Genomic DNA, 20,747 nt, shown 5'->3' on the forward strand with positions numbered 1-20,747 from the left:
AACTGGGTTGGATAAACAGTTGTCAAAATAGGCAAAGAAAAAAGAAAAGAGAGACATAATTCTCGAATTATTATTAGTAACATTACAAATGGGTTTGTTCGGCATTTTTTTCTATTATTTTCTTGTGGCTGGTTAGGAGGGGGCAGGAGAATACAGTATATGAAACACTATAATGTGTTCTAGCCTGCATGCACTTGCATATGGAGTCTGCTTGTGTTCTCAGATGCTCAACCTTCTTCTTATTGCTTCTCTTTACTAAGCTGGATATTGCTTAACGCTGTTTCTGCAGACAAGCACTTGCACTCTGTTGGCAACAAATCCATCTCCAGTGTAGGAAGTATAGTGGGTGCTGCAAAAACATCAGATAAATGACTACTGAGGCCTGGTTTAGATGTGGCAGACTGCACCATTTTCCCATATACTTAACTGGGTTAGATTTTTTTCTTCTTCTTTCCGCCTTTGATGTTCTTCTTTCTTTTGTCAGTTATGCAGATTTCCATAAAAGAAGCGCAAACAATAAGGTTTTTTCCTTCTGTGCTTTTTTTTTTCCTTTTCTTTTTTGGTCACTATATTCTTGTTTCCAGGTTATTGTAAGGCTTTTGTGCTAAAAAAGAAAAGAAAAGAAAAAAGGGAACCCCCACCCTCACAAAAGAAAACGCAGTTTACTCAGGAGGAGTGGGTCACACGGTGGGAGGGGGGAATTTGGAGTAAGGGGAGATATGGCAGTTACAGGTGGGGAATTGGCAATACTTATATATGGTAGGGCTGAGGTGACATTTAACAAACGTGGGACTGCAAGGTTTGTGCGTGGGGAGATTGGTAGGCTGATGCGGTTTCCTGGAAATACCCCAACATGCAAACGCTCTTGTAAAACCGTTCTGACAAGCAGACAAGAAGTGTTTCGCTTGAGGTTTCTCATGAGTGTGGTGCAGCAGACCTTTCTATTCATACGCAGTATGAATAAATATAGTGAAGCAAATTTAGTTGCAGATTACAAATAGCCTATTTTTATTGCCAGACTTCATTGAATAGCTTATCCTGACAGAGAGATGACTTAGGCAAAAAGTATATTAACAAGTTTGCAATTAGGAAAATGTATGCAAGTGCATACACAAATACATAAATTAATCAAATGTTACATACCAGACCCAGTAAATTCTTAAAATTCTTATTTAGATAAGGACTAACACATGACTAAATGCTATACAGCTCCAGTCTGCTAGGCTTGATTAACCTGTCAAGTTGGCCTTGTTAGGTGAGGCTGTGTGCAGTCAGGAATAGGACCCAAGGTGCAGACTCCGGAGACAGACGTGAACTCAAAAAGGCTTTAATGCTGAACGCAACATGACATAACTAGAAAAACTCAAAATAAACTTACACCGGTGGACAGGCAAAACACACAGCAAAATAAACGGTAGATCACGACACAGACACAAAGAAACACTGGGTTTAAATACACAGAGGGAGCAATCAGGGAATGGGTAACAGAAGGGAAACACAGCTGGGGCAAATCAGGCCTAACGAGACAAGAGGAAGCAAAACCAGACACATTAACATCAGACATGGACTTTCAAAGTAAAACAGGAAACACATAACACAGACTGAACAAAGACACAGACTCATATGCAGGCACTACAAAGGGAACAGAGACGTGGGAACAAGGCAGACACAAACACTGACTGAACACGGGGATATAGGAACTTAGGATACACTAGACAAGGGGATGCAGGTGATAGGGGAGACATAAGCCATAAGACGGAACTCAAAGAAACCAAAAACTAGAAAGTATAAATAATAACATAAACTCAAACACCCTGGGTCAACGACCCAGGCATCCTAACAGGCCTGGGGCAAAAATGTGCTGTTGTGTACCTTTTAATGCTGCAGCAACAACATCGTCTTCAGTTTAATTAAATTCAGTTTTATTTAAGGCATTACATTTATTAATTTAGGGCTGCATGGTGGTTAGCAGTGTTGCTTCATAGCAAGAACGTCCTGAGTTTGACTCCACCATTTGGCCGAGGCCCTGCTGTGTCAGTCTGGCGACTTGTCCAGGGTGGACCCTGCCTCTCGCCCTAAGGTAGCTGGGACCAGTAAGACGAGCAGACCAGGGATATGGCTCTTCAGAACCAGAGGCATCTGCTAAAGAGGTGTGAATTTATGTCATTCCGAATAACTGGTCACTGGTTATGTGTCTAAAACCCGCAGTGCTAAAATAGACAAGCATTCAAATTTGTACTTTTTTAATCTATCCACCAGTGGATAGATTAATCTATAAGAAAGCACCACTTTTTTATAAGGTAATCATACCTGTAGAACGAAATTATCCTAATCAGCCAAGTAACTTGTAACTACAACTATCCAATATAGATAGTGGAACGAAATGGTTACAGTAGCACTCTGTGCAGTAGTGAAAAAGGTGAGTCATTACCAGAACTTCCTTAAAAAGGCAGTGAAAGAGGAGCTTTGGTGCACTTGGAAGTTTGGTGACCTTCTAGTTGTAGCCTCTTTATCAAGCCGTTACAAACTCTCAAATATGTAACTACAAGGATTATACAAGAAAAGTTTTCATCTTGACGTTTGTGGTATTTCGCAAGACTGCAAAACGCCCTGATTTACACAGGAAAAAAAACAGCTGCCCAAACTCTGTGTTTAAGCTGTCATCAATAAAATAAGAATGAAAATGTCAAACCAAGATCGCTGCACAATGTCTGTTCATGAATGAATCTGACTCACTGCCTCTTCTTTTGAAAAGTGACATGTCGCAAAACTCAAAAGTACAGCTGAAGCTCATTCGACAGGAAGTTATCTGCTGTTGTGCAATAGGAAGAGGGTGTATCCATGGTTACCTTTGTCTGACCCTTTTGTAACAGCAGCAAACAAAACACGCCCATTCACCCTAACAGTATCACATAAACACCCACCAACTGAGGTTTTTTTTTTTGGCCCATTTAAAACTCTCAAGTACTGTAAAATTCCTGGAAACTGAGGCGGGATTCAGATTCGGGTTATAGAGTGAGGTGAAATACTCAGAACACAGTTTGTTTGACTGATTATCAATGCCATTCTCAGGCTCTTCACATAAACCATTAAAATTATTATTTAAGTAGTATATAAAGTACAATTTGTACATGCCACATGAAGTATGATCTAACCCTGTTTATTTGGCATTCATAAGCTGAAAAAAAAAGCCACAGATAAGGGAACACTTAAAGTGTTTGCTCATTCATTTGTTAACTATGTATGGTATTTAACCCTGGAGAACCCATGGGGTCAAATTTGACCCCATGGTTTCCCTAGTAAACCAATGGGGTCGGATCTGACCCCATGGGTTCTCCAGGGTTAAAAGTAAATTAATAAGTTACCAATAAAATATCACAGGTGTAAAATTCACAGTATATACAGAGAGGTGTCAGTATCAGAATTGTCCTTCATATAAATGTGCTTTGTCCTAACCAGCCTGATTAATGGTAGCTTAAAATAAATGTTTCTAACTGAAAGCTAGATTTGCTCATTCAGATTTCCTCTGTGCTTTCAGCCACATCTCATGACTGTCATTCGTGAACAGACTTAAACATGTTACTGTAAATATTCAAGTAAGTTTTGATTACCAGTAAAAATATAAAACAAACACATACATGTGCTGTATTTACATTTCCTGTTATTAAAATGCTTAATGTGATATAGCTGTGTTACATTTCACCCCCAATTACCTCATACATGACAAATGCAGTAAAGGATATCTAAAAATGATCTCATTTTGGTTTACAGCTATATTAGAGTCCTTCATAAGCTACTTATTTTCATATAGGAAGTAAAAGTGTTACAGATGTACATCTGTGAAATTTCCACAGTTTCATAACCCAAAGTCCTGTGTTATAAAAGTAATTCTGAGTAATCCAACAGGCGGTCTCACAGTTATTAATCTTTCTAATCTAGGATCTCTAATCCTATCATTGTGTGTAAGTATGTGTATGCTTGTAGGAGTGCTCAACAGTGCGTCACTGGACTGTCTAGATGCCAATGATAAAAGAAGTGAAACCGATGGGCTACAGATCACAGCAAAACACCATGCAGCAGGTCATTAACCTTGCCGTTTCAGGTCTCTTAACTTTCCCTAAGGTGATTTTAGCTGAACAAAATAAACTGCATTTAACTATTTTGGTTGTTTATATTTTCATCTACATCATAGTCTCCACTGCAGCAGTAATTTCCCCCACAGAGATGATTAAACGTTTTATTTTATGACATCTAACAAGGGAGTTGTCTTAACATCACAACATATACTTAGTCACGTTTATATTTCTTTCTAAAAGAGCAATAAGGGATTTTTGCACTGATAGACAGCTCTAAAATGTTTGCATAACTGAGGCAGTTGTCGTTCAGGAGACAGAGTCGGTCGTCTGTCAACTGGAATATCATATGTGTAAACTGGTTTGAGTCTCAGCCTCCAGTCTACATATTCAGTATCCTGGGCAAGATAGTGAACCCTAAGTTACCCCTAGTGCATCCACTAAATTGCGAGTGTGCCAATGTTGTGTTAAAAGTCCTTAGGTGTAGAAAAAAAGGAACTTATATGAATATGTGTGTGAATGAGGCTTCTAGTAAGAAAGTGCTATAAAGATACCAAACCATTTAAAACAAAACTCCCTATAATTACTGAGAAATTACATGAATGGACAATAAGAAATAAAGGTATACTACTTTAAAATATGGAGTATTTGGTGTTTATAAATACCAAGGAAGGTAGTTTAACATTAAGTGTTGCCTACTGGCGTCGATTAAAACATTTCTGTAATCTCACAACTGGGTTTAGGGAATTAAAAAAACAAAAAACAAAAAACGTTTCGTCTTTAAGCGCTCGCATTTGTATCATGACTACAAAAAACAACTACAATTCCCATCAGCTACGTGTGTTTACGGAAGCCTGACTCGTAAGCTAATGGTTGCCTCGTTTTGTTTTTAGGGTACAAGCTGATGTGATTTCTCGCAGGGGCGGTGACGTAAAATCTAAAATTCACTACTTAAAGGGAACTGTTCTCGGGCGATACTGGTTAATGAACTAAGCACAGCTCCATTGGGATTTGACGACCGTTACGTCGTGCTCGATGTGATGGTTGTTGCTTTGATTGTTGTACGTAGCCTAGCATGTTTCCTTAGTTAACAGTGCGATTTAACGACGATTAAACATCCATGAAACCGACAGACTCGGATGAAGATGAAGCAGAGCACCCAAGCTCCATGCAGAAGGAGCTGAGGCGTATGTTAATGTTTTGTCGTGCTACGTTTGCTAACCTGTTTGAATGGGCAGCTCAAGAGAGCGTCGTTGGATGGTTAGTTAGCACATAGTAAGATGAAACCGACTTGGTGTATTAAATTTATGCCGCCAGAGCCCAATAGAGCATTATCTCTATAGGTATGTTACCAAAAAGAACTATTATTGGTGGAAAAGTACAGGTGACAGGCACATGACTGCCACCTGTTGCTGCTGGGGCAGCAGATGAGGACACTTCACAGAACATAAGTGTCAATGCAATCTTAAACCAAAAGAAAACACAAGCTGACAATAAAATGAAGCTTCAGATTCTGAATCCAGGCGCTCAAAGTGCAGCTAAAAAGGAGACATGATCTCATGTGAACCGGACCAGGGAAACTGCCCTTTCTGCCAGTGTACAGAAGTTTAACTACATATTTAATCCCCGAGATTTGTTAGCATGACTCTTTGGGCTGAAAGTCAAAGAACTAAATGTGTAAAATTGCAGAAATCTAAATTTTAATTACTTTGGTGTAGTATGAATGACCATGGAGGAGGTCTTTATCAGTATGAAAACTTGTGAAAATACAATTAAAAGTCCAAGATTTCTGTTCTCCTTCTCCTTTCCAAAGCCATTTAGTGGGCCAGTTTGAAGCCTTTGCTGGGCCGATTCTGGACCCCGGGCCTTATGATTGGCACCACTGCTCTAAAGCTTTCATTTTAGGATGCATTGCCTGCCCTAAGCAAAATAAAAGCTTTGCATTATTTGGCTTCTGATTGGCTAAAATAAATAGGTGAAATTGAGATTGTACAGCTTAGTTTTTGTGCAAGTGCCACCTGCTTACCTTCGTGAACACAACACTGGTGGTGTATTTGTTTGCTGTATAGACATGACTTCTTTGGTTGTCTGTGCATTTCATCAAATAAATGATATACTATGTTACACTGGCATCTATGTGTATGCTGAATTCAGAGCGGGCCAACCAAAGCATCCAGCATCTGAGCAGTGCTCCGCTGCAGCTGGACCCTGATGGAGATGAGGTGGAGGAGGTCAGAGGTGGTGATGAAGACCATTATACAACCATGGCCGAAGAGGACAAGGCTGCATGGAACCAAAAGTCACAGAGTGAAGCAGGTGACTGATTGAATACATAGAAAGTTGATTCTGTTCACTTGTAAACTGACCTTACACCAACCAAGTAACTTTTTCTGCAGACTGCAGGCTTTCTCAACCTTATAAACAGTATAGTTGCATAATGACAGAAATTGGCGCAACTGACTAACAATGTGCAATGAGCTCAGTCCCGTGATTGTTAATATGCCAACTGTCATGACCACTGATCAGTGAGGAGTGGCTAAAGCATTGCAAGATTGTGAAAGATGTACTCTTAGGCCTCCTCCAGTGTTAAAAAATGGTCACCTCTCTTTTTACTTCCTACCAGCCTGGGATGCAAACTTCCTCAACATTGAAAGATTGGGCAGTACCCTGTAGGTATAATTACATGCAGTCTTGGCTTGACAAACTGAATATTCTGTGTTGTCCCGTCTGCCAGTGGTTGTTTGGGTTCTCTGATAATGTATAATTTACTGCAGTCGTCTTGGCAGCTGCATGTACTGTATTACTGTGTCTGTTCTGGGGCACCCGATCATTGAGGTGGACCACTTTTTGATGGATCATCTTTTGGTGTTTCAAACCACAGAGACATGGTGTTTTGAAAAAAGAAAAATGCATCTCAGCTGTTCTGATACTCCCGAAACATAAGAGATCAGATTGTTTCCTTAGGCAGCAGTTGTCCTTCTTCTCTCCTGGATCGCTCATAGCATTCTTCCCATCTTTGACTAACCAACCTGTGATAACCACATTTTAATAAGGAGCTCTTTGATATGACGTTCTTTTGCTTCCCTAGCTGCTGTGTATGTGGGGATGGTGTTTGCTCTAAAAAGAACCACAATGGTGCTAAATTATGCACTTGTACTGCTTATAAGGCTGGGAAACGTGCAGTCAGCTGAGACCGAAGAAGTTACTTGGATGAGTGATGAAATGTTTCTGATTAGTTGTAAGTCGGTTATGTGATAAAACTCAGCCCTTATAGTGGGGTATCGTGAGATTTCCCCTCTCAGTCTTTTTACACAAAGTTTAAATAAAGTGTTTATGTGTTTGTGTACATACTTATTTCTTATGTCTTTTGTAGTTAATCAGCTGAAGAGCCTTCTGCTGAAGCAGGGCAGAGAAATTCCCACACCTGTCTCCCCTTCCAAGAAACAGTCTCCATCCAAGGTAGAATGAGCAGTTGTGCATGGTTTAACATTTAAATGCGTTAGATCTGACGAAGGCCTGTTACAGAACTGATACTCAGATTAGGAGCAATTCTCCATACTTGAATGTACCATGGTTTTATAGTTCACTAAAATGAAAGAAAAAACTAAAAGTAGGTGTGAAAACTAAGTGAAATAAACTAAAAATAAACAGGAAAGGCCCTCAGTTTTAGTTTTTGTCATTCTAGCAAGCATCAGGAAGCCTTGTAAATTTGTTAAAATTTGTCACAGACTCACTTTCGAATAATAAAAAAGTAAAATTAAAAAAAATGTGCTAAAAGTGAAATGTGCAAAGCCGCTTTGAAAACAAATGAAAGCTAAACTGAAATAAAATGGAATTAAAACTGACTTCACTTGCGGCTCTTCTGTGTTTTGGCTTTTATTTTTTACTCTTCTTTCCCTTTTGCATGGCAGGAGGGGATGTCCAGTTTACCTGCCTTTCAGGATTTGGTTCCTGTATTTCACAAGTCAGAATACATCCAACATCTGGAAGCTGAGGTTAAATTCTGTAAGGTCTGTGTGCACAAATGTACGTGTGTGGGCGCGTCCTTCATTCCCAGTGTGCTAATGTGAACGGATGTTAATCGGCTTCTCTGTTTGTGTGACTTCAGGAGGAGCTGCAGGGAATGAAACAGCGGATCAGAGTAGTGGTGGTGGAAAATGAGAAGTTACGTTCAGAACTGAAAGCCGAAGCTGTGGATGAATCCCTAAAAGATTACACGATCCGAAACTCCACGGTAATTTGTGCGTGTGTGAAAATCATTGGTTTGATTTTTGTGTGTGTGAAAATGGTAATGCATGTAACAATGAAGGCACCTATAGTACAAACATAATAATGAGAGGAATAAAAAAGACTGAGGTTACCTTATGGCTCAGTCACACTTAAATAAAAATAGGACGGTCATTTCTTTGCAGCTTTGACACTCCAGCTTTGACAACAGCGACTGAGGCTTGAGGCTTGCATTAATCGTAGTCATGCTATGGTCTCCAAACGCTGTTTTCTTATTATATTGTGACTGTTGCATTAGTCATTTTTCTCTGGACACTTTCAGTAGAGAGACACTAGAATATAAAGTTAACGTAGCAAAGTTTTTATAGTTCAACAGGCTGAATTTAAGCATCATAAAAGCATCTTTCAAATTAAAGATTTGGTCACCCGTTCCAATTTTTTTCCTCAGATGAATGAAGTCATCGACAACAGCCACGTAGCCTCCATTCGAGACCACAGTGTGCTACAGAAAGAAGAACACAACACATGGAAAAATGAGCTGGTAGGAAAGATGAGTCTCTACTGGTTGCCGTTCGGTTCTCTTTTACCTCAGTGTTCATCAGATTTTATGCGTCACAATAATGCACAATGGTCCCAGATTGTATTTTAAGATTGGTCTTTTTGCTAATTTCCTCCAATAAAACTTTAACAGTAGAAACATGAATTCTGTTTTTTAGTACATTTATATAGGAAGCTGTTGCAATAAATTAAATTTCATCCAGTTAGATTCAGATGTTTGTGCTCATCAGGAAAAACTGAAGGTGATCTACCAGGCCCAGATGGAAAGCTTGGAGGCCCAGGTCATCTCTCTCAGGTTAGTTCTTTGCGGCATCAAACGAGCAGAAACTCATCTGGGTCATTCCTTGAAGAAAAGGTCAGTTCCTCCCACTGACGCCCTCAGAGTCTGCAGATTGTTTTTTGTTTAGTCACTTTAGTATTTTAATGATACCCTGGAAAAAATGTTTATTTTGTACTAAATATTTTCCAAGTTAAAAGTGCAGAGGAGTTGGTTAAAAACAAAATGCTCATTTTTTCAAGTTATTGTCTTCTTGTTTTTTTTTGAGCTCAACATAAAATGTTCAGGGCTGAGAAAGACATTTATGCTCTATTTAAAACTGCAACCAGATCAAGTGGACACCCACTCAGTGTCACAGTGCAAAACACAAAACGTTTTTGTTCAGCATGAGTTTTTCAATAACCAACTTTGAGCATCAACATATAGTTTCAATAACCAAACTATTATTTGCTGTCAATGACGCGGTGTCACAGAAACATTCTGACCTGAATTTTTTTTTATCTGTCTTCTGGTAATTCACTGGAGAAAAATGTAAAAAGTCCATTTCTTGTAGGCTGGTCAAAATAAGTCATAGCTTACCTACATTTTTATACCAAGCCCATCTCTGATCCCCTCCGTTTCAAAACCTTAGTCATTTTTAACCCTAGCAAATGTACCTTATGTCTGTAAAAATCAGTTATCTTTAATTCTTTTTAGAACACTTTTCCTTCTCTGATATTTTCAGAAAGGATCTGTCAGTCAGTCAGAAGGAGTGCGAGGAGGTGAAGCTTCGCCTGAGACACAGGGAGAAGCAGGCCGCAGATGCACTGAAGGCTGATGGAGCTCCTCGTGTGGCAGGATTGTGCCTGAAGTGTGCACAGCACGAAGCTGTGTTGGCTGGGACTCACACAAACCTGCATGTCCAGGCTATTGACAGGCTCACAAAGTCAGTGGTAACAAATGCTTCCTGCAGAATCAATCAGACGTTAGCAGCAGCATACTGACTGCGTAAACCATAGCATTAGTTTAGACTTAGTTAAGTGTACCATCCAGATTCTGCTTTTAATTCCTTTTTGTCTGATTTTTCTCAGAGAGCGTGATGAGTTACTGGTGGCTCTGCGTGCTGTGAGGGCCAGTCAGCAAGAGACACAACAGAGGGAGTGGTCAGCCTGTCTCCAGGTCAAACAGGCTGTGGAGATGGCGGAGGAAGCAAACCTGCAGAAAGCTAGGGTCAGAGAAACATCCTCACACACAACTTTCCAGCTGACCGCCATCTTTGCTTAATACAGTTAATATTTAGAATGCATTGCATTTGTTAATGCTCAGATTTACCTATTTATAAGCTACACACACTGTATACATATACAGTACAAGCTTATGGGAATACCACTATCATATACGTCCACTAGAGGGTGCTCAAACATTGCCTTGAAATTAAGGACATATTCAGCTTTCATATGTTCTTCAACCTCGGTGTTGACTCACAACATCATTTTTTGTTTTCTTTACAGCTGGTTATTACTCTGTTAACCCTTCTGTTTTTGTACACATGCAGGTGGAGGTGCAGTGCGAGCAGTTGTCCAGGGAGCTGGCTCGACAGAGAGAACAGCTCGACCGAGACGCACACGGTTTGCAGCAGAGACTGGCTGAGGCCAGAGAGGAGGGCCGAGCAGAGGCCCGCAAACAAAAAGAGGAGCTGACGAATATAGTTAGTCTTACTTTTCATGTACATGATTATTAGTCGCAGAATTGGGAAATTCACAGAAGAAGTGGATTACAGAAGAATGAGTCTGTTCATTTGCCTGTAAAATACTGTAAATAACTATATTAACAGACAAATTTAAAAAAATACTCTTTTAATGAAACATTAAGTAGTAAAAAGTAGGAAATTGAATCATTGCTGTTTGCTTTTGCAGTAGCTATTGTATATTTCTTGTACTTAGAGTTTATGTCTGTTATGTTTTGTACGGTAATGATACCCTAAAAAAAATGTTTGTATTTGCAGGACATTTTACTTGAATTCTGAGTGACGCTGCAGTGAAATGGCCACTGAAATGGTGTACTGTGTTTGTCTGTCAGGTGTCTGGCCTTTCCCAGCGTGTCGCTGAGTTGGAAGGACAGCTAGACAGAGCTCTCAGAGACAAGAGTTCACTGACCAGTCAGCTGGAGGACACTCTCCGCACACTTACCAGCCAGGAACAAGAAAACACAAAGGTATCGGATGCTGTTTGCGCAAGAAAACTTTGTGTCAGTATGTCTTCTTATTTCTTATTGATGGCATGATGAGCATTTCAAATAAGCATGAGCCAGCGTTTGTCTTTAGAAGTGTGGGATTGAAAAAGCAAAAAGCTCTTTTGTTGTTGTTTAAAAAAGTAGAACTATTAATTTTAAGGACCCACATGCTTCACTATCTGCTTGCATTTAATTTCTAAATCCACTGGATGGCAGCAAAAGATAATCTATTCCAACTTGATATTCAGTTTTTGAACACGTAAATGCAAGAGCATATTTTTCTTTCATTAATATTTGTATTTATTTTGAACAATTCAAGAACACAAACAAAAACAAAAATAAACCAAGTGAATCGAAAGAAAAAGCGAACAGCAATCTGCTCCTCTCAATCGACACATGGCAACCCACAGGCTGAAAAAGACTTCAGAAAAAGACAAAGTGTGTGGGTTCACACAAAATTCAACCCTCATATCATTTTACAAATCTTGAAAAAATAAAACTTAGTTTACAACAAACAGCCAGATTCAAATCTTTCTAATAATTCAAAGAGATTCTCAAAACTTTTCAAATGCGTCTTATTTGTGTTTGTTTCTTAATCCTTCTAGGGGAGGATTGGAGATTAAACATCACAGTGCTTTTATATTTTTGGTGAAAGACTGAATTAGTAGGTGCTTTTAGGGATGATGAAATGTGAAACTAGTCAAATACACGAGTGTAAAAACATTGAGCCTGGGAACGAGACAGTCTGATGATTTAGATGGGTGATTTTCAAAGTAAGGACATGATAGGATAATAAAAAGAAAATCAATAAATGATGAAGCATTGAATGTGACATACTTGTTAATTAAAAGACCGCCTTTGTTTAATGAGGACTATTCATCTATAGGTATGTGTGGATCTGAGATATCAGCTCAGCCAGGCCGCGCTGAAGAAACAGGAGGCTGAACGAGAGCTCAGAGAGCTCAACGCCAAGACCAGCAGACGGATGGAAAAGGCAGCACAGGTATGTGCCGATGTATTGATTAGTTAGGATTTATTTGATATTTGTTTAAGTCGGCTACAGACCCAGTATTTTGTAGAGTTGATTGTTTCATAAATAGTCTTTATTTTTCTTTTTTTGAGGGTCTGCAATGAAGCATAGCAAGCAAAATGAGTATTAAAACTCAAATTTTCCAAATTATTCTCAAGTTATTTGCACAAGCATCAATTATCCAAACTGTTAAAGGAACAGTTCACACCAAAATCAAATTTGCATACTTTTCCTTCAGCCTTTAGTGATATTAAGTGATAGAGATTGTTTTGGTGTGAACCTTTCCACTGTAGAAATGACAGCCTTCTTTTGAATATAATACAGCTAAATGACATTTTCCTTGTGGTGCTCAAAGCCCCACGGCATTGGCATTAACTTCTCTTTACAGAAGTCATGACCTGGCTACTAAAAGAAAGCTGACAGATGCACCACTCTACATGAGGAAGTATTGGTAGTAGTTTGGGATAACTCTGTCATGATTTCTAGAAATATATTTTATGTCTTTTAAGTGTATTTCGTGTGCTTTGAGCACCACAAGGCAAATGCCATAAAGAAGTCAGACATTGCTACACACCTCAAAAACTGGACAAGACGCACCAAAACAATCTATATGACTAAATGGCATTAAAGGTTCTGATTGATTTTGGGGTGAACTGTCCCTTTAAATTTAAATAATGAATGCAGGATATTCTGTGTTTCCATTTTGAGGTTCAGAAGATCAAACCTGACGTCCTTTTTTTGTCCTGCTCAGTTTTTACATGTTATTGTAACCAGGCTTTAATGTTTTGTTCATCTGAGGGCACAGGGTGGGTTGTTGTGAAAGATTTCCTCACCTCCTCTCTTCTTCCATCTCTGCGGGACAGGAAGTGGAAAGGCTGAGCTCAGAGCTGGTTGGCTGTCGGCAGCATCTGGAGGCGGTCCAAAAGGATGGGAGCCAATGGCAGGCCGAAGCCCTGAGCCTAGCAGAACAGCTGGCAAATGCCCAGCGCCAACTGCACCTCACCAGGTAGTACCTAATCCTATTATACATGCCACCACACTCACACACACACAGTGCTCCCCTCTGTCCAGCTCCTGCCCAGCTCAGCCCAGTCCAGTCCAGTTCAGATCAGCACACCAACTGTACCGCACCAGGTAACAGCTAATCCTATTATACAAACCACACACACATAAACACACATGCGCGCCGCTGTGCCATGGTCCCGATACCAACTGGACCTCACTAGGTCACCTCTAATCCTGTTAAGCATGCCACAACATAATGCAACACAACACACACACACACACACTGCCCACTCTGTGCCACCAGGCCAGTGCCCAACCCAGCAACAGCTCCAACAGAGCCAAAATGGCGCCTGAGCCTTTCTTCTGTCCCTGGCGCACACACACACACACACACAACAGTGCGGCTGATGGTCACTGGACAGCCTGGCCTCAGTGCCACCTGCCAGTGCCCTGCACCCGTCCTCACAACGGGCACTACCGGCACCCCTCCATTATCTTTCTATCTATTTTTGCACCATTCTGTCCTGCTTTTTCCAGCATCTCTATATCAAGACCTCTGATATTCTTTATGATTTCATCCCACCTATTTGGGCATAGATTCATATTTACTGCCACCTGCTCTTTTGTCCTTATCTGGCCTTTCTGTCTCCTCTTTAATTGAAACTAATCTCCCCTGTAACGTTATCCTATCGCCGTCCTCCCTTTGACGTTATTCTTTCTTTCCTTTCTTACTACGATCTTGTCTTTTTCTTCCCTCTGTCCCTCCTGTCATCCTCTGGCTGCTTTTTCCTTCCACACCATTCACCGCCAAGGCCACACCAGCCAATGCCAGCCGCTCAGGGCACTCTCTCACCCCCGCTGCCCAAAGCCGAGGTGTTTGAGATGGGCACAGATGTGGTGGCGGTGTCCCGTGGTGCTGGAGGCTGCGGGATGCAAGTTTGTGCAATCTAAGTGTGTATATGTGTGTCTGGTTTAAGTGTGTGTGTCCACTGCTGCTTCTGGCTCTGATCTGTGTTTAAGTGTGTTTGTCTGTCAGCTGGCCAGCATTTACACACTGGTTTCATGACTGGCTGCTGTGTGTTTTTTGTTTTTTTTTTAAAAAGATGATGTAATGAGCGTGTGTGCGTGCGTGCACACGTGTGTGCATTTTGCAGCCAGCTGTGGAGAATGACATGCATATTAATGTGGCTACATGATGACTTTGACCTGTACTAGAGGAGCTACTGGACGAAACCATTTTACTGCCATGTGTGCGCCTGTATGTGCATGAGAGAGTTTATAGTTTTATCTGTCCTCAGTTGCATACTAGATGTTTGACAGCTGTTGACTTGGCTAAGCATGTAGCCATTCAGATTCAATTTTGGTCATTAGCAGTGAAAACCACTTCTGATAGAGATTTAATATGGCTGCTTCTTTTTTTTAAACAGTTTTAGATGAGAAGAAGTCTTAAGTCTTTGCACACAGTAACACCTTTAGTCACATTTAAAGGCAAAAGAGTATAAGAGTATAAAAATGATTAATACCCATAACCGCCCCTGGTTTTAAGCTTGGATGGTTCCATAATAGTGCGGTGGTTTGCACATTTTTCTGACAGCTGAAAGATTCCTGGTTTGACGCTGAAAGGAGACACAATGAAACCCGTGGAGCTACCTGCTATGACGACTCTCCCGTGAATAAGGCAGCAGCTGAAAGTTGCTTTTTATAGCAGCTGGCTGACAGTTGATTTCCACTTCTGCTGTAAATCTTTGTTGATTCTACAATGTAACCAATGCAAGTGGCCTTCTGCAATGTGTTTATTATCTTGTGGTTGTGGCTCAGTGTTTTAAATGCAGTGCTACCCAAAAATCCTGGGAGATTTTCCCCCTTTTTTGTACATTCCCACTCCCAATAGTTTGGCAGTCTCCCCTCAAGAATTTGACCACATCTGTAAGTACTAATATTAAGGCTATGATTGTATTTTCTCATGTTTAGATGATAATTCTTATTCTTTCTCTGATTCATTCAGAAACTGCAGTGAAAAATAGCTAGAAACACACACAGGAGGAACACACCTAATAGGCCAATCACAATAGCTGCAGGCTGGGTCGATGTGACGTCTAGTTATAGTTCCATGGAGGTGCATGTCAGGTTAAGGCGTAGTTTAAATGGTAGTTTTTCAGATGTTTCTGCAGTTACAGTTTCCTAACACAGAGGTATCAATCCACCACGAGTTGTTGTGCTGTTACAGGTTTGTCCGTCTGAGATGCACTTTAAAGCAGTTTCAACTCATTACTTTTGATATTTGGTTAATCATTACTCTGAGCTCTGAAGGAAAAAGTCTGCCGAGGACACAGAAAGCTGTCCAGCAGGCCTGTTTCCAAAAAGCAGTTTTCTTAGAAGTGTGCAAAGTCTTAACATCCATACATGGATATGGGATCTCTGTTGATTTAACTGCTTTAGAGAATGGTATATTTCACTCACATCTTAAAGATTCATCAAATTTGTGATGGTAAAAACCAAGTCTTAGCGGTGCAATGGCTCTGCACAAAAATGTATCCATGCAAAGATGGTAGCATACATGCATCGTACACACCTGTTGAAGTTTGGTCAAAGCCTTTGTCCCTCCTCAGCACTGCATTGTGTTTGTTTTTTTCTCCCCCCCCCCCCCCTTTTACTTGTCATGTCCTCATCGCTTTTTTCTTTTGCCATTTCGAAATGAAACAAATAAACCTCAAGCGATTGTGTCTCTCTGCTCTTTCACTAGCTCTGTGTCATTCTCTTTCTGTCCATCTGTGGGCCTTCAGGGGTTATGCAGAGCTACATGTATTTCATTCATAGTCATGCCCTCTGCTGTTGTTCGCTACAGAGCCATCCAAGAGTCTTTGTAGCTTTACTGGGCTGTATTTTTGTTGGTGTGTGTGTGTGTGTGTGTGTGTGTTGTTGGAGAGTAAGAGGAGAGGGTGAGATTCACGGTAGCAAGGCTGGAAGGCATTTATATGGCCAGCCTTCGAAGGCAGCTCTTTGATTTTTCTCTTTGCAACTTGCTCGCTCCTCTCTTTCATTCGGTCCACCTCTCGTGGCGCAAATGATCACAGCTCGCCTTCAAACAGGGGGGACATGAAGCGCAGACAGCTTCTGTTTGATTTCTGATAGCCCTACCTTCCTTCCTGATAAACACATACATATAATATGGACACACACACTCACACACATATTTGTTTGTACAACGGCATCTTTGCAAACGTGCACGCCGATATTCACATCAGTCTAACCCACATGCCTGTACACAAAGACGCAAACACACGCGCTCACACACAGATGCAAGCACGCATCCGGGGGTCCCATGGCGGCTGGTGCGCTGCGCTGTGCTCCAGGATTGGATCATCAGCCAGCTGTGAGTTGGACAGCCCAGGATCTGTCCTAATCCCCGCCACTCTGTTCACATCGCCTCACATGCGCACACACACTCTCAAGCCCGGCCCCAACCCAGCAGAGGGCTTTACTAAGTTTGTTTTGTTTGTTTGCTCCCGCCTTTCTTCACTTTCTTTCTTTTCTTCTTTCCATGTCTCCATCCGGCCTCATCTCTCCCCGTGTTGTGATCACACATCCCAAAGGCCATAGTGAAAACTGCCCAGCATAACTTCTCTTTCAACACATGCCAGATAGGACTGAGATGTGTGTTTGCATGCGTTAGTGTATCCATGGTTAGTTGAGACCTGTGGGCCTGCATTGTGTTTGAGCCGAGATGAATGTCTGAGGCTCCAGATCTTCCACCGGTTTTGTTATCCCCATGAAATCAAGCATCCATGTTCATTAGGGTGCTTGCTTAGAGATGTAGATGGACCTGGAGCTTCAAACTGCTTCTGTGAATAAGTTTACTTGCGCTCAGTTTTTCCACCTAAAACTTCTGTGTGGAGTCTTCAGCCAGGAAATATCTGAACATGCTGGTCCATATAATCTGTGCCTGTATGTGACAAACACCTGAAGAACGAGTCTTCAGTTGAAATTGTCCTGGCAGCAAATTTGCCGAGGAGGCTGAATAAACCTCTTATGAGAAAATCTGCAGTGATGATTATCTGTGAATATCTGGTTAAAAATCCTATCAGCAAATGTTCATCTTTATGCATTTGGGGTCACAGTTTCCAAAGGTTGATACTGGATAATGCAGAGCGGGCTGTGAGATGGGGAAGGTCTTTTGGGTTTGGATCAGCGTGTCCTGATCTGTTCTTTGGCAGTTGTGCTAAGTGCACCCACTGCAGCAGTATTGCATGCTAACAGTCCTATTTGAAAGAGTCAAATATATATTGGGACACTGACGCAAGTTTAGTTTGGTTTTATTTGTTTGATAAAACATATTACAATTATAGTTATATAATGTACATGGATATAATGTGTAGACTCTAAGCTTTCATTTGAGGGTGTCCACATTCAAATTGGATGGAGGGTTTAGGAGTTTCAGCCTCTTAACCTGTGCCACCTTCGTTTTAAAGAGAACAAAAGTAATAGGACAATTGACTCTGTTGTTTCATGGGCACGTGTGGGCAATTCGTTGATTATGTCATTTTAAATTGAGCAGATAAAAAGCCTGGAGTTGATTTCAAGTGTGGTGCTTGCATGTGGAAGAGTTTGCTGTGAACAGACAACGTGCGGTCAAAGAAGCTTCCCATGCAGGTGAACAAGCCATTCTTAAACTGGGAAAACAGGAAAAAAAACACATCAGAGAAATTCCTACAATATTAGGAGTGGCAGAATCTACAGTTTGGTACAGCGGTCCCCAACCCACGGGCCTTGGACCGGTACCAGTCCGTGAGTCGTTTGGTACCGGGCCGCGAGAGTTGAGGCGAAGGTGTGAAATGTATGGTTTTCAGGGTTTTTATCGGTTTTCAGTGTTATTTTGTTATCGTTTTTATCATTAACTCGGTGTCCCTGTCCCGTGGCGCCAAAAAGGTTGGGGACCGCTGGTTTAGTACATCCTGAGAAAGAAAGAAAGCACTGGTGAAAACAAAAAGACCTGGGCGTCCATGGATGACAACAGTGGTGGATGATCGCAGAATCATTTCTATGGTGAAGAGAACAACCAAGAACAACCAGCCAAGTGAACAACACTCTCCAGGAAGTAGGCGTATTAAAGTCTACCATAAAGAGAAGACTGCATGAAAGTAAATACAGAGGATTCACTGCAAGGTGCAAGCCACTCATAAGTCTTCGTAATAAAAAAGCTAGATTGGAAAAACATCTAATATAACTGAACACAGTTTTCAGATCAACCTCTACCAGAATAATGACAAGAAAAAACTATGGAGAAGGTGTGGAACAGCTCATGATCGAAAGCATACCACATCATCTGTAACACACGGCGGAGGCAGTGCAATGGGTTTGGTGTGCATGGCTGCCAGTGGCACTGGGACACTAGTGTTTATTGATGCTGTGACACAGCACAGAAGCAGCTGAGTGAATTCGGAGGTGTTCAGAGACATACTGTCTGCTCAAATCCAGGTAAATGCAGTCAAATTGGTTGGATGACGTTTCATAATACAGATGGATGATGACCCAAAACATACAGCCAAAGCAATCCAGGAGTTTATTAAGGCAAGTAAGTGGATTATTCTTGAATGGCCAAGTCAGTCACCTGGGGCCTGTTCTTCGTACCGCGCTAAGTGAGTTAGCTGGATTAGATTGTTGACGATTTCGCGTGATCCTGGATCGTTCGGTTCCCCGAAGCCCATCCGGGACTTGCTGTCATAGCAACAGAGCCGTAAGCGTAAACCTGCTGGGGAGCAGGTTTACTTTATGTAAACAGGATTAGATCGCGGCCACGCAGGTATGCCCGCGTCATTCATACGAAAGCAACAGCGATATTCCACCACTGTTTCACCATAAATAAATAACATCAATGTAACTAAAGATAATGCAGCACTTGATCCTTTTATTGATGTCACACAGATACATACAGGTCATTCCCTAAAAAAGGGAAATGTACTATTAACATTCTATTACATGTATGTGATTATTACAGATGTAATTCATATTTCAGAGTAGTAATTGTAAATTACTTCGTGTAATCAAGATGAGAGACCACGGCTATAAAAGCGAAGGTGGATTTGGGAAGTCTGTCGCAGTCATATCCTGTCCGTTTACGCGAGCAACCCATTGCGGAAGGTGCAAGATTGATAAGGAGAGTCCTCAGAATTCAGCGTATATTGCGGGACAGACAGGATCCTTTAGCTCAGCGCGACAGTGTGCTCATAGAGAGATATCGATTTTCCCGTGAGGGTATTATTCACTTAACCAACTTGTTGACGAGGGGGTGCAGGACCACCACCTGTCTTTTTTTTTGCTCTGCCCTTTTCTTGGTTGCTGTTATGAACAAACAAACAGATTATTCCAGGGTCTCTTTCCAAGAGACGACAAGCAATATAAGTGATAAATATTACCATTCTGTAGAATATTCTTATATTTCACTTTTACTTGTTCCCATGTTCTAGTGGGTCCTGTTGTGGCTCTAATGTGAAAGGGGATATAATATAACATATTATAATATAATATAATGTAATATAATATTGGATAATATGGTGTGATATGATAAATCTACCCTACCGCCTACTGGTGTTGGCCAGAGGGGCCGATGGCGCAATATGGCAGCCTGGCTTCTGTCAGTCTGCCCCAGGGCAGCTGTGGCTACAACCGTAGCTGCCTCCACCAGTGTGTGAATGTGAGAGTGAATGAATAGTGGCATTGTAAAGCGCTTTGGGTGCCTTGAAAAGCGCTATATAAATCCACTCCATTATTATTGTTATTATTGAATTACTTACGAGTTTGATTTGTCAGCAACTTTCTGCCAGCCCTCTCTCCTTGCTTTTGCGGCCTTTGCAGTGTTCCCTTGCGTTTTAATTAAACTCTGAAACTCCTGAAATCCCTCACTCAAGAGTTCTTGCTCTGCTGCCGAAAAATACCGAGCGCGCTCCTTCGACATTTTCGCCGACCAATCAAAGGGTTGCCGATCAATGTTTCTACTATCGATGCGTAGCCCCTGTTGGGCCACCCAGTGATCTCACATTACTTCATCCAGCTATAGTAATCGTCAACAACAGGTGTGTTCGGGGAACCGGAATAGCGAGCTCAGAGTTAGCGCGATGATTTGGTCTTGGATGTTTCATTTGATCTTGGATGTAGTAAGCGACGTACGAAGCACAGGGCCCTGGTCTTAACCCAACTGAGCATGCATTTCATTTGCTGAAGACTAAACTTAGGCCCACAAACAAACAGCAACTGAAAGCTGCTGCAGTAAAGGTCTTTGTGTTCAACCCACTGAATCAAAGCTGAAAGTCAACTGCATCTGAGTTGTTTCATTTAAAAAAATTTGTGGTAATGTACAGAACCAAAATTA

The 20,747-nt window shown here is 41.2% G+C and overlaps 1 protein-coding gene across 1 annotated transcript in view; it reads left to right on the plus strand.

Moving 5' to 3' along the window:
- Window positions 1–5,110: 5,110 nt before the first annotated feature.
- The window catches only part of sdccag8 (SHH signaling and ciliogenesis regulator sdccag8), a 60,610-nt gene continuing 44,973 nt past the window's right edge, over window positions 5,111–20,747 (plus strand). The window contains 13 exon segments of the mRNA XM_085369718.1: window positions 5,111–5,260; window positions 6,228–6,389; window positions 7,447–7,544; window positions 7,985–8,083; window positions 8,182–8,307; window positions 8,749–8,841; window positions 9,089–9,153; window positions 9,860–10,060; window positions 10,206–10,344; window positions 10,670–10,822; window positions 11,194–11,328; window positions 12,233–12,349; window positions 13,240–13,382. Of these exon segments, the coding sequence (XP_085225844.1) occupies window positions 5,194–5,260; window positions 6,228–6,389; window positions 7,447–7,544; window positions 7,985–8,083; window positions 8,182–8,307; window positions 8,749–8,841; window positions 9,089–9,153; window positions 9,860–10,060; window positions 10,206–10,344; window positions 10,670–10,822; window positions 11,194–11,328; window positions 12,233–12,349; window positions 13,240–13,382 (1,598 nt within the window). The 5' untranslated portion in view covers window positions 5,111–5,193.

This window comes from Diplotaxodon limnothrissa, linkage group LG13, assembly GCF_057381915.1.
Source record: "Diplotaxodon limnothrissa isolate DT_005_m linkage group LG13, D_limnothrissa_male_GT1.1, whole genome shotgun sequence".
NCBI classification, from domain to species: Eukaryota; Metazoa; Chordata; class Actinopteri; order Cichliformes; family Cichlidae; genus Diplotaxodon; species Diplotaxodon limnothrissa.